A 24,020-nucleotide genomic window follows, 5' to 3' on the forward strand; every position below is an offset into this window, starting at 1 on the left:
AATTTCCTCCGCTAAATACATTACTTGCTTTACAAGTTACTAACCGTCTTAGTGTTGATTTAGAAACCTTAGTCCTTATGCATGTTTCTCTCGCTTCACTCATGAGGCATACCATAATTAAGCTAGGTTTTCAAACTCAAAAGACGACCTTGAAGTTGGGGATTCGACAAACCCAATTGATTCCATCCCCATGAAATTGTCAGACACAGAGAGCAAGATGCAAGATCGCAATCATAAAAGAGTTGCAAGGTGTCCAGTCTAACTAAAAGTCTTAGCATACTATTTATTGATGAAACAGAATACAAAGGGGAGGACATAAGACCTAAGCCCCATGAAAAAATACAATGATTCTCATAAAGCATGTCTCGAATAAAAGTGGGAAGCTCATTTAAACATTAATCATCAATATAATCATAAGTAGTAAGGTCTGCATGCTCATATCGTTTGCTTTATGGTAAACATGTTGAATATGAAGCAAAAAAAGGGAGTGAAATTCACACTCCTTATTTTACATAAACCCCACTATTTTACAAAATCCCTAGAAATAGGATAAATGGACAAAAACCCAAAATTATAACAAAAAAAGAGAGTAGAAGAATGAAGAGGAGTAGAGGCTTGGTTAAAAAGTGAAAAACTCGCAAGAACCCCAAAACCTTCTTTGTTTAACTCATCGTCGCACTTGCCCGTTTTCGAACCCAAAACCAAAATCTCTTCACCCCACTATTTCTTCTCCTCATCATCATCATCATCTATTCTCAATTCGTTTCGTTCCCAAATTAGGGCACTCAATTGCCTCCGAAATCTAGCTCTACACTCTCCCCTTCTTCTTCTTCTTTTTCTTGCTTTCTTCGTCCCTGAATCAATCCCCAAACCAAACTAATTCCAGTCGGACCTGCAACATATTGAATATTGGCTTTAATTTGATTGGTGGACAAAATCAAATGTGAAGGGCCCATGGGCTGCCTAGGTTAATTAGGATAACATATATATATATATCCATGTCTAGATTGACTAGGGTATATATATATATATATATGCTGCTGCAGCCAGAAATAGAGAGAGAGAGGGAGAGTTAACCTAGTTATTGGGTTATTGGGATTTTGGGTAGAGTTTATTCTAAAACTCAAATTGTATTCTCTCCAAATTGATTATAGTGGAATTTCTCGCCGGCTCCGAAGTGGACGTAGCTCAATCACATTGATTGAGTGAACCACTATAAATTCTTGTGTTCTTGTGTTTGCTTTTTTTTTTCATTGTTTGGTCGCTCATCTAGTTCCATATCAATATTGTGTTTGTTACGCTTCCGCACAACAAACTGGCATCAGAGCTCTGGTTCTGAATTGGGAGTTGATTCATTGATTGGAAATCATGGTTGACGAGAAAAAGAAAGGGACTGAGTCTTCAGGTTCTTCGCGTTGGTCGACTTCCAGGGCATCAATTGGTAATGCCAAATTTGAAGTTGAAAAGTTTAATGGCACCAACAATTTTGGCATGTGGCAGTGTGAGATGATGGATGTCTTGTGTCAATAAGAATTGAATATAGCTCTGGAAGATAAACCTGCAGACATAGATGATGTAGAGTGGGCGAGAATTAACAAGTGGGCTTGTGGTTCTATCAGAATGTGCCTTGCTAAAGATCAGAAATTCTTTGTCATGAAAGAAACTTCTGCAAAAGCGTTGTGGAAGAAATTAGAAGACCAATATATGATCAAGAGTGCTGAAAATCGGTTTCACCTGAAGAGGCGGCTTTTTCGATTTAATTATCGACGGGGTGTTTCTGTGTCTGAACACATCAGTGATTTCAATAAGATACTTGCAGATTTGGCTAATTTGGATGTGAAAATTAGTGATGAGGATAAAGCGTTGTGTTTGCTAAATTCTCTTCCTGACTAGTATGAGCATTTGATTACAACTTTGTTGCATGGAAAGAATGATGTGAAATTTGATGATGTGTGTAATTCATTGATAAATAATGAGTGCAGAAAGAAAGAGAAGCAACTTCAGAATGTTTCAAGTGAAGCACTTGTAGTAAGGGGCAGATCTAATGAGAGAAAACCTACTGGAAAAAGAGGTAAATCTCGTTCCAAGTCAAGAAGTAAATTTCCTGCAAAAGATGAGTGTGCTTTTTGTCGCAACAAAGGTCATTGGAAGAAAGATTGTCCTAAGTTGAAGAATAGAGACAAGAAGGATTCTGAAGTGAATGTTGTAAGAGATGATGAAGATGACGATTTTGATTTTGCTTTGAGTTGTTCATCAGCTTTTGAAGATTTTGAAAAAGAAGAGATTGAGTTTGCTTTGGCTAGTTCATATGCAGTTGGTTATTCTGACAAGTGGATTATGGATTCAGGTTGTTCACATCATTTGTGCCCTAATAGGGAATGGTTATCTCCTTTCAAGGAGTTGAATGGTGGAGTAGTTTTGATGGGAGACAACAGTCCTTGCAGAACAAGAGGGATTGGTACAATTCGTCTCAAGATGCATGATGGAGTAGTCAGAGAATTAACTAATGTCCGGTATGTTCCAAATTTGAAGAAAAATCTTATCTCTTTGGGAACTTTAGAATCAAAAGGGCACACAATTACATTGAAAAGTGGAGTTGCTAAAGTTGTCTCTGGTTCACTTGTGATGATGAGAGGTGAAACGTTTAGAAATTTGTATTTTCTACAAGGGAGCACAGTGACAGGTGAAACAGCAATATCTGAGACTACATATGATGATGATGCAGACAATACAAAATTATGGCATATGCGTCTTGGACATGCTGGTGAGAAAGCAATGCAGGGATTAGTGAAGCAAGGTCTATTGAAAGGTACAAAGACAGGAAAATTAGAATTTTGTGAACATTGTGTCTTGGGAAAACAGACTAGAGTTAAATTTGGCACTGCAGTTCATCAGACTAAAGGTACTCTAGATTATGTTCACACTGATGTATGGGGACCTACCAAAACTGCATCTTTGGGAGGTAAGCATTATTATGTCTCTTTTGTTGATGACTTCTCTAGAAGAGTATGAGTGTACACCATGAAGCATAAAGATGAAGTCTTAGATATATTTGTGAAGTGGAAGAAGATGATTAAGACTCAGACCGGTCGAAAAATTAAGAGGCTCAGGTCAGATAATGGTGGTGAATACAAATCTGATCCGTTCTTGAAACTATGTCAAGATGAGGGCATTGTGAGACACTTCACAGTTAGAGAGACACCACAACAAAATGGGGTGGCAGAGCGCATGAATCGGACTTTATTGGAGAAAATTCGGTGTATGTTGTCTAATGCTAGATTAGGCAAAGAATTTTGGGCTGAGGCAGTTGTGTATGCAAGCCACCTTATTAATAGGTTACCTACTGCTGCACTTTAGAGAAAAACTCCCATGGAGGTATGGTCTGGTAAACCTGCTACTGATTATCATTATTTACATATTTTTGGTTGTCCTGCTTATTTTCATGTCAGGGAAAGCAAGCTAGATCCAAGGGCCAAGAGAGCTATATTCTTGGGATTTAATGAGGGTGTTAAGGGATTTAAGCTTTGGTGTTCAGATGTGAAGAAAGTTGTTGTAAGCAGAGATGTGACTTTTGATGAGGCTATTATGGTTGATCAGAACAAGTAGAAAAATTCTGATGAGCAGAGAATGACCGTAGAGAGTTTGCAGCAGGTGGAGTTAAAGAAAAAAATTGTTGAAACTCCACTTGATCCAGTGAGTCCTAATGTTGATTCAGATGATTTAAATATTGAGGACATGAGTATTGAAGTAGAGGCTCCAACCCAAGAGCCTACACAGCAAGATGGACCAATTGCAACTACAAAGGGAAAAAGGAATGCTCAAAAGCCAGCTTGGCGTAATGATATGGTGACTTATGCACTTCCAGTTACTGAAGAAGAAATTCCTACTACTTATGAAGAAGCTGTCATACATGCAGATTGTGTAGAATGGGAAAAAGCTATGGGTGAGGAGATGAAGTCTCTTCACAAGAATAAAACATGGGAGTTGGTTCAGTTACCGCATGGGAAGAGAGCAATTGGTTGCAAGTGGGTGTTTGCTAAAAAGGAAGGATCACGGTATAAGGCTAGATTGGTAGCTAAAGGCTACACACAAAAGGAAGGAATTGACTACAATGAGGTATTTTCTCCTGTTGTTAAGCATTCTTCTATTCGTATTTTATTGGCCTTGGTTGCACAGTTTGATCTTGAGTTAGCACAGCTTGATGTAAAAACTGCTTTCTTACATGGTGAATTAAAAGAAGAGATATATATGACTCAGCCAGAAGGGTTTAAAATTGCTGGTAAAGAAAATTGGGTCTGCAAACAGCATAAATCATTGTATGGTTTGAAACAATCTCCAAGGCAGTGGTACAAGCGGTTTGATAAATTTATGTTCGGTCAGAATTACACTCGGAGTCTTTATGATCCATGTGTTTATTTTCGCAAGCTACAGGATGGGACCTTCATTTATTTGCTCTTATATGTTGATGATATGTTAATTGCATCTAAGAGCAAGGTGGGGATAAATAAATTAAAATCACAATTGAGTGGTGAATTTGAGATGAAGGACTTGGGAGAAGCTAAAAAGATTTTGGGCATGGAAATTGAAAGAGATAAATCAAGAGGCAAAGTTTGTTTGTCACAGAAGCAATATTTGAAGAAGGTACTGCATCGGTTTGGCATGAATGATAAATCTAAACCTGTAAGTACACCTCTTGCCTCTCACTTTAAGCTTAAATCTACTATGTCTCCTAGCACAGATGATGATATGAAATATATGGCTACAGTTCCTTATGCTAGTGCTGTTGGTAGCTTGATGTATTGTATGGTGTGTACTAGACCGGATATTTCACAGGCCTTAAGTGTGGTGAGTAGATATATGCATAACCCAGGTAAAGGTCATTGGCAAGCAGTGAAGTGGATTCTACGGTATATTCTTGGTACTGTGGATGTTGGATTAGTTTTTCAGCAGGATAAGACAAGTCAATGTGTTGTTGGATATGTGGACTCTGATTTCGCAAGTGATTTGGATAAGTGCCGATCTACTACAGCTTATGTGTTTACTCTTGCTAGTGGACCGGTGAGTTGGAAGTCGAATTTGCAATCTACAATTGCTTTGTCGACTACAGAAGCTGAATATATGGCGGTAACAGAGGGTGCAAAAGAAGCAGTTTGGCTTCGTGGTTTACTTGAGGACTTGGGAATTATTCAAGAATATGTGGATATTTTTTGTGACAGTCAAAGTGCTATTCATTTAGCAGAGAACCAAGTTACTCATGTGCGTACTAAACATATCAATGTCAAATTTCACAAGATTCGTCAGATGGTGGAGGATGGTGATGTTCAACTCCTCAAAATTGGAACTGCAGATAATCCTGCTGATATGTTGACAAAGTCGGTTCCATTGAGCAAGTTCAAGCATTGCTTGAACTTGATTGGTATTTGTAGAATTTGAAATTCCCTACGGGGATGTCGGAGCGGCGATTGTTTTGAAGTTCTACTTTAGAGAATTTACATCAAGTAAAGCCAAGGTGGAGATTATTGAATATTGGCTTTAATTTGATTGGTGGACAAAATCAAATGTGAAGGGCCCATGGGCTGCCTAGGTTAATTAGGATAACATATATATATCCATGTCTAGATTGACTAGGGTATATATATATATATATATATATATATATATATATATATATATATATATATATGCTGCCGCCAGAAATAGAGAGAGAGAGAGGGAGAGTTAAACTAGTTATTGGGTTATTGGGATTTTGGGTAGAGTTTATTCTAAAACTCAAATTGTATTCTCTCCAAATTGATTATAGTGGAATTTCTCGCCGGCTCCGAAGTGGACGTAGCTCAATCACATTGATTGAGTGAACCACTATAAATTCTTGTGTTCTTGTGTTTGCTTTTTTTTTCATTGTTTGGTCGCTCATCTAGTTCCATATCAATATTGTGTTTGTTACGCTTCCGCACAACACAACAATCGTATTGAAGCATCGCTTACAGTGACACCGAAACCTTACGTGAGGTATGTATCACCCTGTCTGTTTCTTGTTTGAGTTTACTTTGTGTTCATAGCTGATTAGCTAGTTAGGGTTTTTCAATCCTTCAATGCGTGTTATACATGATCTATTTCTGGTTTGTTCTCGATAATCTAAGTAAAGCAGACGCAATTTGATGTTATGCAAAGTGATTGACGGAAATTTTTAGTGTTGATGGGGCAAACTCGTGCTTGGGGAAGTTAATGCTGTATATTTTGGTTTGATTTGTTTTACTATATGTTAATTTCAGGGTTGGAGTTTTGTAGTTTGGTTTGTTCCGAATGGATGTGGAGAGGTATGAACAGCGTGAGGAGAGATATGATCGAGATGACTCTCCGGTGAGAGAGCAGCGGGAGGATGGGAATTCTGATGATTTAGAAGAGAATGTGAGCAGGCATAGGAGCAAGCATAGGAAGAAGAGTAGCCGAGGGGAAGAGAGGGATAGTAGAAGTAAAGACCGGGATAGGTCGAGGAGAAGTGGTGGTGGTGATGATGTTGTCAAGGAAAGAGAGAAAGAATCTAAAGATTTGGAAAAGGATCGTGTGTCTAAGGAAAGGAGGAAGGATGATAGGGATGAGCGATATAAGGATAGGAGTAGAGATAACAAGGTGAGGGAGAGAGATTATGATCGAGAGAAGGAGCATGAGAGGGGGAAAGACAGAAAGGATCGAGGGAAGGATAGAGAGGGAGACAAGGATGGTGATAAAGGACGAGACAAAGAGAGGGCGAAAGAGAAGATTAGGGATAGGGAGATCGAAGGAAAGGGAAAGAGACAGGGCTAAAGAAAAAGAAAGAGAAAAGGAGAGAGAAAAGCATAAAGATCGAGAGAAGGGGAGGGAAAGCTTGAAGGATACAGATAGGGAGAAGGGGAAAGATAAATATAGGGAAAAGGAGAGGGAGGCAGATCAAGATAAGGAAAAATAAATCAAGAGATAGACAGAGCAGGAGAAGCGTGGATGCGTATGAGTCGAGCAAGATTGGGGAAAGGGATGAGAGTGCTAAGCTTAATGATGACGACAACAGGGATAAGGACATTATTAAGCAAGGTAAGATGTCCCATAATGCTGCTTATGAACAAAATGCCGAGGGTTTGTCAGGTGGAGCACATCTATCAGCATCCGAGCTTGAGGAACGCATGCTGAAGTAAGTACATGTATCTTATCGATTTCCATATTTATTACCTTATGTTCTTTGTGAGGCACTAAAGAAATATATATAATCTGTCTTTGGTTCTGCTAATGTGAAATGTGGGATTTATATCATGTTGTCTAAACTGAATCTACGGACACTCTGAACTTGTAGTTGAAATGGTATATTAATAATATGCTTACATGAAGTTGTTGAAAGGTAAATTATGAAGAAAAAAGATGCACTAGTTGTGTAACACTTTTCATATAGCTACCCATTGTTTTCCAGTTGGTTTCTTGTTTTCAAATGAATTACATAATTTGGATAGTTTAAGATTTACTTTAGTTGAGGAGAAAGATAATTGCAGCATTTGAGCATTCTTTTACTGGGAAATGTAACTTTATATGATGTCATCTTATATAATTTTTGATTGAAAATATCATGTTGGCATTCTAGTTGCAAATTTGGCCTGTGGTGGATGCAACTATAGTTGTTCATTCTTCTAATCTTTGTCTGGATTAGTGTCTTTTATTTTTAATTTAGCTGAATATAATTTTTTTATTGGGTTTGAACACCCAACAAATGCATGTTAAAGGTGGATGTTATTACCTAATGTTCTTTTGTATACATAGCTGTATGGAACATCTCTTTTCAGGACAATGGATGCATTGCATGACTTTTTCTTTCGGTTTTGCTTTTTGTTCAGAACGAAGGAAGAGAGGTTAAAGAAGAAAACTGAAGACATTCCTGAGGTTTTAACTTGGGTTAATAGGAGTCGTAAGCTCGAGGAGAAAAGGAATGCTGAAAAAGAGAAAGCTTTGCAGCTTTCAAAGATCTTTGAGGAACAGGTTAGTTGGATACTGTTTTCTTTACATCATTATGTTTCAACAGTCTGTGGATTTTAAGATTACCATTCATATTGTGCATTTTCTCAGGACAATGTTGCCGAAGAAGAAAGTGAAGATGAGGAGGCAGCTCAGGATATGACTCGTAAGATTCCTTCTTACTTAAAGATACTTTAAATTTGCTTACTAGCAGCTAGTTGATTGAAGGCTGATTGGTTAACAGTCCTTTAGCGTTTTATCTTGTTTGAGCATACGTGCAGGGCTATATTGAAGACATAATGAACATGTAGAATGTAGTCTTACAGTGTTTTGTTTTTTATTTATTATTTATTTGCATGTCTGATCACCAGCCATATAGAATTACTTCATATTTAAGTACTTGTGCGTGTGTCTAACCATTAGTTCAAGTTGTGGGACCCAATGTTGGTAGTATATTGATGTAGTACTAGGATGAATTTAAAGAATTAGGTGGAGATTTAAAGAGAGGGCAAATTAGGGCGTAAGAAGAGGAGAATAAAAGAGGAAGACAGCTATAGAGGCTCTAAGAGACCTTTTTTTATTTATTTATTTATTATTATTATTATTATTATTTTTTATCATAATCAAGTCTACCTCTATCGAGTTACTTATAGAGGCCAAAACTCACAAAATACCATCCTTGAAACCCTAATTAAGAGAACTTTTATTTATTTATTTTTTTTTTATCATAATCAAGTCTACCTCTATCGAGTTACTTATAGTAGGGCTGGGCACGGGCCAGGACGGGCCGGTTACTGACTGATACCGAGCCCGGTACCGAAAATATTATTCGGGACGGGACGGGACGGGATTACGGTTTTTCAAGGTTGGTACCGAAGGTACCGAAACCGACTGGGATCGGGTCGGGCCCGAGCCCAAGTCGGGATACCCGATTCCTTTTTCTTTTCTGTTTTTCCCCACTTTTCTGTTTTTCCCCACACAGATGATCACATTATCTGATTCAAACTGTGGATCTGAATGAACTAATTCAGTAATAATCCACTCAACAATACTATAAACAAGTGGAAACCGGAACAAGACCACCCCACATCATAGATATAGAATCTACTGCAACCAAAATATGTCATATTGAACGATTAAGCCGAAATCACATTATGCAGAAACAAGTGGTCAATTACAAACAGGTAAAAACATGGATTTTCTATAGTACCTTGAGCAGTGTATCCACGCTCACATCGATCCCTGAGAAAAGGAAAGTCTTGTGAACCAAATATACCATTCTAATACCAGAAAGAATCATCATTTTGCTTGATCTCAACCAAGTCCAGAACTCAAACCACAAGATTTGCATCAACGTAGCACATAATTCAAGTGGCAATTCCGATATAAAACATCACAATTCACAAATCTGAGGCCGTAACAACAATTTAAAGATCCATCTGATAAAATAAAGAGAGACCCGTAGCTTGTAATAGATCCAAAGGAGCGAAATTATGAGAAGAATTCAGTAACTCCTGAAGAAATTGGAAACCCTTGCGAAAGAGGACGAGATACTGAACCCCAGATCTTCAACCCTCCCTCCACACCTTCGATTCTCCTCGATTTCAAATTCAAAATCAAATCGATTTCATATGGCACAGATCGAACAGATTAGCGAGTACCAAGCCTCCTTGATTGTTGATGATGACGAAAAAAGCCATGATTCCGGGTCGGACTGCTCCAAATCGAGCTCCTCCTCGGTTGTTTCTGATCTGTTCGAAAGTAAGGTCGAGGATGGTGCTTGAAGCCTTGAATCCTCACAATAAAGTAAGGATTGGGGATCGGGCTTGCTGTGTGAAGGGAAATTGGAAAGATATTGGGGATCGGGCTTGCTGTGCCTGTGTGAAGGGAAATTGGAAAGAAATTGGGGATCGAGGATTTAGATGAAGAACAGAAGAAGAATTGGAGAGTGGAGAAGAGAGTGGAGATCGATCGATGTCTTTGGAGGTTTGGAGAGTGGAGAATGGACTAGAAGAATTGGGGATCGATCGGTTTAGGGCCTTAGGCCGTTTAGTTTAGGTCAAATTGTTTTGATCAAGTGTGGTCATTCCTTTGTGTTCCCACAAACTACCCAATCAAAGCCAATCAAGTAATATAAAAAATTAAAGATTTAATTTAATTAATTTTACCGGGACGGGACGGGATCAATCTGTTTCGACTAAGCTAGTACCGGTACCGGGCCCGTTTCCACGGGACGGGACGGGACGGGCCCAAATAGTAAATTTCAGAATTTGGTCCCGGCCCGTACCGACTGATTTCGGGACGGTTTCGGAACGGTACCGGGACTTCGGTTTTGGATGCCCAGCCCTAACTTATAGAGGCCAAAACTCACAAAATACCATCCTTGAAACCCAAATTAGGGAACTAGACGCTGAGTAATTGACATTCATTGATGTCTTGGTCGCTGAATAATTGTTATGATCTTCAAGTTTATTTTGGGTTTCTTGATTTCTCAAGTTGCTCACAATATGTGTTTGCAGATAATCTAGCTGGGATTAAAGTTCTTCATGGCATTGATAAAGTGATGGACGGTGGCGCAGTTGTTTTAACACTCAAGGATCAGAACATTCTAGCTGATGGTGACATTGATGAAGGTAAAGTAGCCTGGCATCACTTTGTATTTTAAGGGCAGGATGCCCCTTATAAGCATCACATGTTTTTTATTTATTAGATGTCTTCGTTTTAATGTAACAGATGGCGATATGCTTGAGAATGTGGAACTTGGTGAGCAGAAGCAGCGAGATGACGCTTACAAGGCAGCAAAGAAAAAAACAGGGATTTATGCTGATAAGTATGTTGGCCGTATCCTGCAATTCTAACATAAATACGCAGATGGCAACTTATTTACTGTGTGACATTGTCTATGCTGAATTAATCTACTACCGCATTTATTCAAATATCTTATTGCCATGCTCTGGGGTTTATTAAAGCTTGTATGTATTATTGTGTATATCAGGTTTAACGATGATCCTACTTTAGAGAAGAAAATTCTTCCACAATATGATGATCCTGCTGCAGATGAGGTCAGTATTTCTTGTCTGTTTCCCCCACTTTTAGTTTCTGCAGCCGAGTTTTAACTCATTCATTTTCATATAAGGGATTGAAATTGGCTTCCCTGTTTTACAAACCACTCTTCTTTAGGTTGCCAATGACGCCGATCTGTTGGTGCTAATAAATCTCATGGCGGCGGTGACAATTTTTTAAGACCTTGTTTGTTATTGAGGGCTTTGAAAAGGAAATTCATTCATTTCTTATGTTTTTTTTTTTTGAAAGGTTCATTTCTTATGTTTGGTGTGCATAAAGAAAGTAACAACTTTTCTTTAAGAAGGGAAAATATGAGAGAAATTGAATCATCTCATCCTCCAAATGATTCATTTTCTCTTCCACTTTCCCTGCATTAATTGTGCATTAATTATATAGTATAAGTACATTTATATCATTGTTAAATATTATTATTAACAATTTTATTTAAAAATTTTACGAGATTTGTGTCTATATATGAGGATATAAATGGAATATTAGTATGATTTTGTTTAATTTCCTTACACAAACCAAACACTAGAATAGAAACAAACACATATTTTCTACTTATTTTCCCAACATTTTCAAGCAGCGGAAAGGAAAGTTAGTGGGAAGTTTGTTTTCCTTTCTCATAGGATTTCTTAAGGAATTGATTTCATTTCCATGAATCAAACGAGGCCTAAGTTGCTAATGACGAAAGTCTGGTGGTGCTATCAAATCTCATGGCAGTGGTGAAGCACCGATTATGGACGATGGAACAAGTCAACCGCCGGAGGTGTGGCTAGCTAGCTTCTGTTGGGAATGGCCTTGGACCTTGATTCTGAGCTTTTCATGGACCGACGATTATGGTTGGGTTAGAATGAGTTTTTGGGGAGGGTGGCTTGTCATTCTTATATACTCATTAATACTTTGTTTTTTTTTTTTTTGGCAAACATTAATACTTTGTTTTGTAGCTAGCTAAATAGGAAAAATTTCATATAAAATAATCATTTTGATTAAAGAATCTTTCAATCCTATCACAATTGAGTTCATTCGCGGTGAAATGTTTAATTATTTGTTTAGATTATTGGAGGCGTTTTGTTTTTTCAGGCTTATTTTTAATAAAGGAGCGACAATATACTAATCAATGATCCCTTGAAAAAAAAATATACTAATCAATGATATTAATTTTTTCTAAACTACTTTGGTCACTAATTTAAGGCACAAATATAAAGATCTATTGTATGTGATGTTCTGGTTTACATAACAAAGAATCAATCATCCTAGTTCACATGACACTTTCCAGGAGAAACGAACTTCGCGAGCGTGTCAAGGTCAAGCTCACAGTAGTTCTGCGACATATATAGTTATGGCAATTACGTACAATAGTAAGATGGAGTTGGCTACCATGGGATTAAGGTTTAATGAATCAATCTTTTGTAAAAATTAAAGTAAAAACTAAGTCAAATCTGACATGATTTGTTATATAAGTTCAATAAAGTTTGACCTATATATAATCGACAAGAATCTAATTCCCATAGCACACTCGATTGTGACCCTTATAACCAAAAAAATAAAATTAAAACAAATCATCCCAGAGTAAACAAGACATGTCTATCTTTTCTCTAGTGAACGATGTGGATATTGCATGCTTTGAAGGGAAATGGGTCCAACTAAGAAGCATCAACCATGCATGATATAGAGATCGGCTAAACCAAGACTACACAAAACTAAAGTCCACTCTGTAATTCGTGTACAAATTACACAACAAAAGCATTGAGAAACCCAAAGTTCTTCCGGTGATAAACTAAACAAGGTTTTCTTCCGACTTCCGTGGGATTTGAGTATTTGCCCTCTATTTCTTTTATACATCGACTGAAATGGAGAGACAACAAAGAGGATCCAAAGAGAGTTTACCAACTTCATATTTTATGCTAAAAGTTGGTTTAGGTAAGGTTAATACCAGACCAGTTGTCCTTAACTCTCTCATTTTCTCTGCTTCATATAATTTGAGCTAAAGCTGTTTAGGGATCTCTAACATTTACAAATTAGGTTGTGGGTGAATGATGGATGAGTATGATTCCAAATGCACAAGTTGGAGAGATAGCCATAAACGAGTAAGCCAATTATATAAAATCATGTAGGAGAATCTTGGCATGCATTGCCTAATGCCTATGGTGAGCTTTTACTTTTCAACAAATCAAAGGCTGTTTATTCTGGACAAAAAAACAAAAAGTGGAACATAGATTCTCAATGATAATTTATATAATTTATTACAAATAGGGAATATGGGCACATATTGGCCAAGGAAAAAGCCGGAATATGGGCACACAAATGTAGGTTTGTGTTTGCGTTTGTGTTTGTGTGTTTAATTTGTAGATTAGTGCATATGATATTGGTAGATATTGTGTGCATAGATATGATAAAAACAACATGCTCACACAAAACCCAACTTTAGAATCAAAATGTGCATGTTTCAAAAAGTGATATTCATTGTAGATAAAAATGTAAACATGTGGTCAATTACCGAGATATAGGCTGGTGAAAGGCTGAAAGCACCTAAATTCTATGTGGGAGTGCATTGAAGATTTATCATTACAGTTAGAAGATAGAAATATGGATAATCAAATATTCAATCAATCACCAAGTTAAAACGAATTGGAGTCTCTACTAAACAAGTTCTCGAGTTCTTTTAATCATCTTAGTCACAATATCATATAGACCAAATTTAACGGTAAAACTAGTATATACTAATAAAAGAAAAATCCATTAATCCAAATAGCTCCCTCGAGCCGGTCTAAATTGATTTGATGTCATACTGATCATGTCATAGAATCTTCATTATTAGTATAGAAGGGGGTAAACAGGATGACAACAGCTCAGAGAAACAACCAAACATAGAACAAGATATGACATGATCTTGAGCCAAATAATTGAAAATAATGCAGTTGCGGAGAAGAAGCATATATTCATGTTGGGAAAATTGTCAGGTTCCATCTCAATCAAGTCCACATTGATTGTCCTGGAGCTATAGATATTTAAAAATTTGATCTACAAAGTCCAATTCCATACATGCAATATTCTGTCTAGATATAAATATTTCATCAGTAAAAGTTAAACCCACCAATATAAACATACCCTTATTTACTAGAATAGTAGCTGCAATTCAATTATTCAAAACAGAAATAGACAGAGGGGTCTTGGTGCATGGTTGAAGTTAAAAAAGCATGTCAATTCAAGATCATTCAAATAGTTCAAAGAATCTGGCAAAAAGTTTTGCTTCCAAAACAATGGAAACAGTTCTGTGAAAACTTTGCTTCTTTGGATCAAAAACTGGAAACAGTTTTGTCAAAGATAGTATTTGTACTCTCATCATGTATCAAAAAGGGGAGGTTACAGTACTTCTTCTGTCAAACTAGTTACAGCTCCAGTTACACCGCTTAGAATTAGTTTTCTCGCCTCGGGAATTGTAGTCTGCGCATGCATTTGAAATTTTTAAAAGCCAATCCTTCTTTAATTTCCTGTAGGATTTGAAGCCCTCTGCTGTTGTTCATACGCATAAAGACAATTCACATTGCATGCTGCAATTTTAAATCTTATGTTGGTTGTCTTTATCCATTGTCAAATCCAACATGAACGAAAGCTTAAGAGAGGAGGCATGGATGCTTGGTAGAAATGGTTCAAAGGATCATAGAAAATTATGAACTTCAGTTTTGTATTTCTGCAAGTCTAGTTTTCAATTTTCGACGTAGTGTTATATGATCTAAAATGAAACCTCATATCTAGTTGTATGATCTCCTACCATAGTGTGGTTTCACTTATGAATTGTGAAGCACTCTAGTTGTACAGGTTTTTACACCAAAAAGTGAAAAACACTTGAAACTTCCAATGAAAGACCTCAAGCACAATGTGTTTAGGGTTTAGGGTAAAATTATCTGTACAAAGATTATCTGTACCCTAAAATTTTACAGAAATATAATTCAACTGTTTTAGTGGCCTCATTCTACAGCTGTAGAACAAGCACACTCATCTTCTCAAGCTTAACATGCCTTTCCCACGATTCTTATCACCATCATCTCTACAAATAGTCAAACTAGTCAAAAATTTTCTAGACCAAATTAACTACTTTTCTAACTCTCAGGAGTAACAATGTACAAATTAGAGTGTAAATGGGGTATATATAGCAGCTGCCTTGATCCATTACCATAGATTAAGTTGTCTTGCTGTTACTATTACATTTTCTATCTTCCAAGTCTGGGCTAATGGAGGAGAGGTCTCAAGTTTGGGCTCAAAAATAGGCCCAATGTGTCCCAACATTTATCCCCCCAAAATCCAACACCATCCAAATTCGGTCTTAGCAGTACCACAACCGAGTCGCGCATATTCGCCCAGGTCCCGATAATGTCACCCTTGCCGTTTTGGCGGAGTACTGGGTTTTCACTGGCAGAGGGTTCAGGAGCTTTTCTACTGAGGATATCAAGACAGAAAATGTATATTTTGGGTCATTTGACTCGTTTCTTTATGTTGAATAATGGAATATTTTGGCTCAACTCACTACTCAATAGCATTGTATATCGAAAATTTTGAAGCATAATTTTGATAAGATTGTTCTTGTTTTTCCTTAATCCTTCCTAAAAGAAAGAACCGCATAATTAAAGGTTACAAATACAAAGTCATTGATTCAGTGCAAGAGTTGTAATATTCTACTAGTCTGGACCATAAACCCCAAATCCGTAGCACACCTAGTACACTTGAAAGCACACTACATTTAACAGGTTTCAGAAAACAAGATGAGTGTGGTGGAAGAGCTTTATCATTCATTCGCTTCCACCAGCAGGGCCGACCAGGACTCCTTGAGCAGTTCCTTCTTTGCGAGCACCATCATCCTTCTCCTCACTGTCGTTCTTTCTTATCCGGATCTTGTACTTGGCCTCAAAGTCAGAAATTTCTTTTTTCTTCCTTTCCAAAGCCTCATTCAGCCGAGTAATAACCTCCTCAATCCCTTCTTTGTTACGCTGCACAGCAGGCAGGACCTCCTTGATGGTTCTCTCCACCAGCACACCTCCAATCATTCGGAAGCACCGCCTGGATGGGTCGAGTGGCTGGATGGCATTGATCACCAATGAGTGCTCACTCACGTCCATCTCTAGCTCAGTGATTTTAGAGTAAATTTGGTTGAGTTCAGACCTCATGGCAGCAAACTTATTTGCAACTGCTTGCTCATTTACAGGTTCTTCAGCTTTACTACTAGACATGACTCTCTACAAAAGATATAACAACAGCATTCAGGAGCAGGAAGCATCCTCATAAACATAATTTCAGGTGTACCAATAGTATCACATCGTCACAACAACAACAACAACAGAAGCAACAATAACAAAAAGTCTACAGTACATTGCATTTTGTAGAAACACGGAAACTATAGCCTTCACTTCTCTTATGTAAATCATCTTCTTAAGAAAAAACAAATCTTACAGCCTTATCTAACCTTACTGATACTAAATTCATGAATCTGCTCCTTATGTATATCAAAGTAAACTACAGAAATTTAAATAAACTTCACCTCGTGAATGTTGCAACTACAGAACCTATTTGAAATATATAAAAAGTCCAGAAAAGAAAAAGTGTATACAATGAGCTTTATTAGCTTCATATGATGAATAAAAGCTTTCTTACAACTAATTGGTGCAACTACACACAACTAAGGATGGATTCTTAATCAAAAGGCATCCCTGCAGAGCGGGGCAATTCATTTTGTTAACTCATCTATGTACAACATCCTTGAACATCCAAAGAATAGTAACTCCGTCGCAATACTGTTTTTCCCCATTGTTAATCTCAAGTCCGCGATCACCAAGTATCTTAAACCGGACCCAAATGTCAATCTAGATGATGAGTAAATTGCATATTTATATTCGTTACCTATGTTGAACAGGACCCAAATCTGTGTTTCTAGAACTTTTACAAATTCTATTAATTTGATTAACAGAAACACTATGCTAAAGAAATTTCTGTACATGATAGAACCAAATGATAACTTGCCTGGACCCAAATCTCAGTATTCAGATTCTCACTTAAGTTTTTCCTTTGGTTTTATCATGTACAGAAATTTGGAGGGACTGGAATTGAATTGAAAACTGCAGTTTGATACTTACTCCGTCTCTGTGTGCGGTAATTTGGCAGTGAATCGAAGCTTGCAAAGTACCTATAAAATCAAAATTCACATAGGACATTCTAAATCAGAAGAAGAGTAGTTAGACTTAAACCAGATAAACAGCCATCTAAACTCATTAAACAACAAAGGTTAACCCGAATTAACAAACATTTGCATTTCTCTATGTGCCGTAACAACTAGTACAAAATCACAGTGAATAGTTTGTATGTTTTGGCTCATTGGGCGCTCGAAAACTTACTCGAATAATCCAAGTTGAAGGCTTGTAGATGAAGTACGAATCACAATCCCATCAGGACACGACTGCAAATAACAATGAAATTCCCCTTGTCAGAATTCAACATCAAGATGTTAACTTTCTTGTTCAAAACTCAAAACCCAAAAGAAGCTTGCAACTGCAATATACTGTAAATTTGGGGAAAGATGGAGAAGGAGAGGACTTACAGTGAGTTTGATTCGCTGCTGGGTTTGAGAGAGAGAGAGGCGGTGATAGAGTGGTTCTTGGTAGGCTTGCGAAGATGTGATTACGCGAAATTGATGAGGAGCTTACCAAGTACCAAAGGAGGTTGAAGAAGCTGGGGTCCGAGAATGCTTTGGGTTTGGGGCGTGTGGTGGAAGAGCGAAGGAATCGGGTTTTTTGAAGACACAGAAGAGATCGATCTATGAGCTTAGGTGGTTTGAGTTTTGACGGCAGACGAGGGTGGGAAGAGAGGAGCTGAGCATCAAGGTAAAGTCATAGAGAAGATGAGGACATAATAGAAAATTTCATTTAATGAAACACTGTTCACTCCGTGTTTTCTCAGAAAATCAGCTTCCTAAAGCTGCTTTTCAATTTCAGCTTCTTGGAGAATCAATTCAGACCAAAAGCCACTTCTAAACATTTTACCAAACAGCATAGCATAAGCCCAAAAGCAGAAGCAGAAGTTCAAAATCACCTCCAAAATCAATCCCAAACTAAGCCCAAGCTGTTGGAGAATTGCCACCCACAAAGAGAGCAAGTTGCAATACCAAAACCCTAACAGATTAAGGGGGAGAGAGCACTTTTTCTTTTTTCGTCCATACTATTATGATGCATTGGTGATATAACTATAAAATCTGATCATAAAGGTATAAGTAAAATTACAACCATGTTCACTTTTATAGTTTTTGTAATTTAGTAGTAAAAGACCAACAGCTACAATCAGTGAACACTGGGACCTCACTGAACACATTAGCTCCACCTCTAATTGCACAAGTCGTACACTTGGAAAAAGGATCCCAGCTACACTATCATTCTATCAGTGAACATTGGGATCTCATGCATTGATAGACTACTCGGCAATGGGCAGCACCCACTTCTACAAGCCACTTGGCAACAGTGTCATAGACTGTTCATGAGTTTCACCTGAAGTTGTCCTCATCCTAGCCAAACATGTTTACCGGGATCATCATCTCCTTTCAATTCGATGATGGGGATCTTGAAAGATGGCAGAGAACGCAGTTGCTCTTGCTCAATGTACTTATTTGGTTTCCATTGGTCCTTGACCAGTGTAGAAGCCAACAAGTCGGACAAATTTCTTCAGAACTGAGAAGGGAGGTGTGACTCGGCACAAACTAGCTCTAACAAGGCTGGCAGCAGAAAATTCGTGGTGGCCATTTGTACAGAGTCAAAGGTCAAGAGGAACAGTCCCATCAATTGGGCAAAGCATGCCCCAAAAGGGCCAATTCCCTTGGGCTCAACCAGCCAAGAATAAATCTCATGGCTAAAAAAGGAAGACACTGCTCCCTGTTAAAAGAAACATAACTGAACTATTATCACAAAAATAATGACAACACTAATAATAAACCTGCACTACTTTTAAATAAGAGAACTTTAAAAATACTAAATGCTTAATCCAATTTGTTGGCCTGGGTATAGATTTAATTTGCATGTTTCATACAGCTTAAGGTTCTCATTTCCAGTACTTGTGTTCAGCATCCACTAATGAAAATGAGAATGTTAAGATACATGACCAGCGTGAATCGGAGGGACAAATTATAGAGTATTAGAGAAGTATTATCTGGCCAAAAGATAAACTGGAAACATGAGGATGGCTAACACTGGTCTACACCCACCTAAAATTTGCTGCTATCCTACCATAAACAGAAAAGAATATAAGATGGGAATCCATGGAACTACACTTGTCCATTTGGGACAAAGCTAAGGAGTGGATGTGCACTAGAAGGCATGACCAATGCTAATGAACATGACTTAGAAAAAGATGATGAATAGCATAATAGTGAAAAAGTCAAACACAAAGTTGAAATGCATAAAAAGACCAATGCTAAATCTGGGACTCGGATGTTTCATTTTGCCAATTTTGGCCTAAACTTTTACCATTTAGGCACTGCAACTGGTTAATGTAGTCTTTTAAGTCTGTACTATAATTCTAAGTTATAACCACTAAAAATAAAACCTACAAACCAGATTATATATGTGGGTATGTCCCTATGTTATCCACTCCTGATATACAGTTAACCTGGGTACATACAGTTACTGAGCTGCCTCTGTACAAAAGAATAAAACATGGAAATCTGATTTAACAACTAAAAACGCAAGGAAGAGTTAATGACAGCTCACCAGCAGGCACTATTCATTGCTTCAACACCTCAGAATCGTTTTGGCCTGGCAAAATACAAAAATACCTTATGAGAATTTATGGGAGGACTCAAGTTTGATTTTAAGCTTTCTAGCCATCTAACTACATTATCTGAGGGAGAGATTCCCCCCCACCACCCAAAATATGCAGAGTAAGAAACCCTCGAATTTACCTGAACCGATTGTGTTGGAGACTACTTGAACACTGTTCTTATTTTCCTCTGGGAGTTTACTAGCCAAGTTTGAATTAGCAGAAAGGGGAGACGCATTAATGCTGCGCATTATTTTAGCCCTTCTGGAAGAATTAACAAAGATAACAAGAACATACATTAACAATTTAAGTGAAATATAATTTGATTGAAATAGTAAAACAGAAATCTTTCTCATAGGAGAAAAAGAGATATATAAAATAGACGTGCAACAGAATTTTCAAATCTTATACCTGACCAATTTTCGTTTCAAAGTGCCAGGTTTCAGCTTCGATGTACCTTAAACAACAAATTTAATTGTTAATCATTTCCGCAATTACTAATTTTCATCCTTTTAACAAAAGTTATTAAGGACATTAGTGTTAAGCACTCACCAGACTTAAAAGATGATAAAGTTGAAGCAGGTTTACGATTGCCCCTCTCAGCTTTTATTAAGGCAATTACAGAATCAGCTGAAGGCCCCAAACCCTTTCTCCCCACAAGCTTCACTCCAAGCTTTTCACAGAGGTAATTCAACCTCATCTCATCACCACCTCGTACTTCTCGGAGCTCAAGAGCCTGCTGCCTAGATAACAAAGTGTAAACATGAAGCTGCTGCTGCTGATTAAAATGTGACTGAAGCTGCTGAAAAAGTAACTTATTTGAGTGCTGTTGATCAGGTCTTGAACCGTCATGACTCTTCTTCCGAGGGTCATTAAATGTCACCCTTAAAATTGCTGTTGACTTGGGATCAGCATTTCTTCGACCAAAAATAACAGAAAAACTCCCAAATTCTAAATCAGGCTCTCTGAATAAATCTGCAAGAAGGGAAGCACAAGAATGGGCATTCTTTGATGGGTTCCTGTTAAGCTTTATCCTCAGAGCTCGAGCATTAGCATAGTTGGCCATATTTGCAGCTTCTCTGAGCCCACTAAGGAAAGCTCCGTGCATAGTTGCAGGATATCTCCTATTGGTAGCCTCACCGGCAAAGAAAAGTCGCCCATCTCCAACACTTTCTGCTAAGATATCATAATCATCTCCTGATGCCCCAACTGCAACATTAGAGTAAGAACCGAGGCTGAAGGGGTCACTTCCCCATCTGGTACAGACTGTTTGGATGGGCTCTGGGACACTAATTCCTTGTGGTTCATAAATACCTGGAATGAAAATGATAATTACTTCAACATCAGCAGCTAGCCTAATTCTTTTAATTCAAAAACTAAAAAGTGCACTACAACTGATACTCAGAATATTATATAGAAATACTCATGATTATTACATTTAAAAAAAGGAGTATTGAAATTTCCATCCAGTCTTTTTTACTCAGATTTATAGCACCACATACAATTATTTTTTTTAGAACTGTTATGATAACTTGTGATTTTAGGAACTCCATACATGTATGCAAAGTGCGAATAACAAGAATAAATTCGTATTAGACCCATCTAGTATCATTTCAAAATTAGATCGACTATCTATTCAAACTATAGTATGAGTACAAAGTGTCCATTTAAGACCAAACTAAAGCTACAATTATTGTAATGTAAATTCATGAAAGAAATGGTTACCCTTAAGAATCTGAAGAACCCGGGTCACAGCATCCGTAGGGGGCATGCTCTCAAACTTATGTGCAGCTTCACCTGCTACTAAAGCAAGCAAGAGAGGACCACCAGCAACTGTTGCATAGCTGTAAAACAGGAAGAATTCCCCTCGACGGCTTGAATCATCAGACAGATGGCCGAATGTATCAAGATCTGTGCCCCAAAACACATGAGGAAAAAGCATTGCAACCTTATTCAACAAACCAAACCCCAACCTCTTAATTCCATCAAGCTTTCGCTGAGGCAACTCAGGAATAAACTTGATGGACCCACTCTTCAGAACACCAAGCGGAACAGTGCACAAAACCATATCACCCTCAAAAACCTGGCTTCCAGCAAGAATCTGTACCCCGTCACTACCATACCTTATGGTGTGAACAGTTTTCTCATATAGGATCGGCACATTCTCTGCCAAAGCCTGCACCAGCCTTCCATTACCACCAGGTAAGAAGCAATGGTCCCCTCCCATATCATATGGATCATCTTGGTCCCAAAATGCAAGCGAAAGTTTCGACAGTAAACCTGCATTTGCGTATTCCAAATTCGCAAGATGCCAATTGAACAAGTTCATCTCCTCAGCATTCACAGCATTCCCAGAAACATGCCAGAATGTTTCCAATGCCGAACCAAGAGACACATCAACCGAAACCCCACCCATTAACTGCCTAAGCCTACTTGCCTTATCTAAAAGATGATTAAAAACACTTTCCACCTTCATATCCATATCATGATCTACCGGTTTCCCCTCCACATTATAAAGCGGGCACTTGTCTCTAATCTTATGAAGCGAGTAGCCCAATTGGCGAGCAACAATGCCAAGTGGGTTCCCTAATGTACCAGTCAAAACACTACCCCCTAAATCCGCCGCTGCTTGACATGCCCTAATTCCTCCCTCCATTTTCTTAGTGTACACCCGCCCACCTGCACGCTTCCTACCCTCCAAAACAGTCACTTTAAACCCAAAACGCATCATTTGCCTAGCAGCAGCAAGACCAGCAAGCCCAGCACCAATGATAATCACACTCGGCTTACTAGGCTCCGCGGGAATCTTCTCTTTAATGGCCGGTGCAATCCCAAAATTAATATATCCATGTGAAACCAGATAGTTATAAGTAGAGTCTAAAAGAGCATGACAATGCTTGGGTATAGAGTTAACAAAAATATCCTTTGTGACCCAATTGGACACATTTTCGCGCCATTTCGCAATGATATGGTTCCGAATGAGAATGTAATTGACCTGCTCTATTCCCCCAATAACCCGAATAACCCCGAAATCGATTTCCTCCTCTGTGAGAGAATCGGCTGGAAACCCAGCCGAAAGCGCAATCAACGCCTCGGCCGTGGACTCCTTATTGATCACAATGATCTCGTCGGACATATCCGGCCCTGCCTTTGCAGAAGAACTAGGGTTTTCCGCATTGTGTCTAATCTGATGAGCTGAGATTGAGCCAGAAGAAGAAGAAGCAAGGGAGTTACTATTGAAACCGCCGTTGAGTATTTGAGGTACCTGAAACGACGTCGCAGGTCGGTGAGGCCTGCCTCGCCTCCGCTTCTTCGGGACCGTGAATGAGAGTAGATGAGCGGAGCTAGGGTCTTCGACTGAGGTCTGACTCGGAGCTGCGGTTGAATTAGGGTTGGGGTTAGGGTTAGGGTTTTCAGGGGGGACGAAGAGGGCGAATGGAATAGGAGGGAAAGACGAAAAATCGTCGGGGAATTCGTTTGGAGGATTCATCACTGTCGGAGTGGTGTGGCCGTGCTTCCCGGCAAATTTTGGGCACGGTGAACTATATGAATGGGCAGTGATCAGATACGGTGGAATCTTGGCAGTAATTTTGTGACACGTGCTTACGTTGTGGACGGCCCTGTTGTCCTTTAATAAAAATAATTTATTTCGTCAAATTATCGTTATTAAAAACAAATTAAAGTTCCAATTTCTCAAAAAAAAAAAAAAAAATGAACTCATGTACGATATTTTGATTTAGTACCATAAAATTAGTGAAAAGTATTGGAGTTTAATTCTCGTAGTCGTGCTGCTAAGGTGTTCACATAATTAGTAATTGACTAAGAAAATTATGCTCCATAATCATTAGATGTAAATTTAATAATGAAAATAAATTTTTATAGTTAGCTAGGAAAATTATGCTCTATCATTACTGGATGTGTGAAAAGTTGAGTAACTCAACTTGTTGGATTTACATACAATTGTGATTGAACATAATTTTCTTAGTCAATTACTAAAAAGGTAAACATTATTGTTGTCGTATAAATATAATAAAAGGAAATACAAAAAATTACATTTAGGTACAGTCCAGCAAACCATATCAAAAATACTCATTATATAAAAAAATATAGTTATTGGTTACAAGCTTATTCTCACCTCCAAATATACAAATTTGATTGATTGACTAACAATTTCTCACTTAAACCTA

The 24,020-nt window shown here is 38.0% G+C and overlaps 4 protein-coding genes across 6 annotated transcripts; 2 read left to right on the forward strand and 2 right to left on the reverse strand.

Annotated features, from left to right (window-relative positions):
- The first annotated feature begins 614 nt into the window (after window positions 1–614).
- On the forward strand, window positions 615–6,938 carry LOC121050648 (U1 small nuclear ribonucleoprotein 70 kDa-like). The gene is made up of 3 exons (XM_040511436.1): window positions 615–899; window positions 5,963–6,009; window positions 6,273–6,938. The coding sequence occupies exon 3, from the start codon at window positions 6,304–6,306 to the stop codon at window positions 6,802–6,804; it is 501 nt and encodes a 166-aa protein (XP_040367370.1). The 5' UTR covers window positions 615–899; window positions 5,963–6,009; window positions 6,273–6,303; the 3' UTR covers window positions 6,805–6,938.
- Window positions 6,891–11,140, forward strand: LOC112189156 (SART-1 family protein DOT2). Its single transcript, XM_024328429.2, has 6 exons — window positions 6,891–7,165; window positions 7,857–7,998; window positions 8,086–8,140; window positions 10,494–10,607; window positions 10,708–10,804; window positions 10,970–11,140. Exons 1-6 carry the CDS (start codon window positions 7,074–7,076, stop codon window positions 11,088–11,090), a joined length of 621 nt encoding a protein of 206 aa, XP_024184197.2. The 5' UTR covers window positions 6,891–7,073; the 3' UTR covers window positions 11,091–11,140.
- A 4,464-nt stretch (window positions 11,141–15,604) lies between these two features.
- Window positions 15,605–18,071, reverse strand: LOC112182331 (probable prefoldin subunit 2). Of its 3 annotated transcripts, XM_024320806.2 has the most exons (4): window positions 17,630–18,071; window positions 17,427–17,488; window positions 17,169–17,218; window positions 15,605–16,272 (listed from the first exon to the last, which is right to left on the reverse strand). In XM_024320806.2, exon 4 carries the CDS (start codon window positions 16,266–16,268, stop codon window positions 15,831–15,833), a length of 438 nt encoding a protein of 145 aa, XP_024176574.1. In that variant the 5' UTR covers window positions 16,269–16,272; window positions 17,169–17,218; window positions 17,427–17,488; window positions 17,630–18,071; the 3' UTR covers window positions 15,605–15,830. The 3 variants fall into 3 exon arrangements, with proteins under 3 accessions (XP_024176574.1, XP_024176575.1, XP_040374022.1); XM_024320807.2 differs by lacking the exon at window positions 17,169–17,218 and having other exon boundaries at window positions 15,605–16,274; XM_040518088.1 differs by lacking the exons at window positions 17,169–17,218; window positions 17,427–17,488; window positions 17,630–18,071 and adding an exon at window positions 17,056–17,163 and having other exon boundaries at window positions 15,605–16,274.
- A 192-nt stretch (window positions 18,072–18,263) lies between these two features.
- LOC112182329 (protein FLOWERING LOCUS D) lies at window positions 18,264–23,409 on the reverse strand. Its single transcript, XM_024320805.2, has 6 exons — window positions 21,559–23,409; window positions 20,386–21,147; window positions 20,245–20,290; window positions 19,976–20,097; window positions 19,785–19,829; window positions 18,264–18,950 (listed from the first exon to the last, which is right to left on the reverse strand). The coding sequence occupies exons 1-5, from the start codon at window positions 23,321–23,323 to the stop codon at window positions 19,798–19,800; spliced, it is 2,727 nt and encodes a 908-aa protein (XP_024176573.1). The 5' UTR covers window positions 23,324–23,409; the 3' UTR covers window positions 18,264–18,950; window positions 19,785–19,797.
- Between the last annotated feature and the right edge of the window lie 611 nt (window positions 23,410–24,020).

This window comes from Rosa chinensis, chromosome 1 (genome assembly GCF_002994745.2).
Source record: "Rosa chinensis cultivar Old Blush chromosome 1, RchiOBHm-V2, whole genome shotgun sequence".
NCBI classification, from domain to species: Eukaryota; Viridiplantae; Streptophyta; class Magnoliopsida; order Rosales; family Rosaceae; genus Rosa; species Rosa chinensis.

Coding starts and splice junctions, on each gene's coding strand:
- LOC121050648 (XM_040511436.1), top strand. CDS start 6,304: ATGGATGTGGAGAGGTATGAACAGCGTGAGGAGAGATATGATCGAGAT.
- LOC112189156 (XM_024328429.2), top strand. CDS start 7,074: ATGTCCCATAATGCTGCTTATGAACAAAATGCCGAGGGTTTGTCAGGT. Junction 7,166..7,856: donor CTTGAGGAACGCATGCTGAA/GTAAGTACATGT, acceptor CTTTTTGTTCAG/AACGAAGGAAGAGAGGTTAA. Junction 8,141..10,493: donor GGCAGCTCAGGATATGACTC/GTAAGATTCCTT, acceptor ATGTGTTTGCAG/ATAATCTAGCTGGGATTAAA.
- LOC112182331 (XM_024320807.2), bottom strand. CDS start 16,268: ATGTCTAGTAGTAAAGCTGAAGAACCTGTAAATGAGCAAGCAGTTGCA.
- LOC112182329 (XM_024320805.2), bottom strand. CDS start 23,323: ATGAATCCTCCAAACGAATTCCCCGACGATTTTTCGTCTTTCCCTCCT. Junction 21,148..21,558: donor GGTTCTTCAGATTCTTAAGG/GTAACCATTTCT, acceptor TTTTCATTCCAG/GTATTTATGAACCACAAGGA. Junction 19,830..19,975: donor CTCCAACACAATCGGTTCAG/GTAAATTCGAGG, acceptor GTATTTTGCCAG/GCCAAAACGATTCTGAGGTG.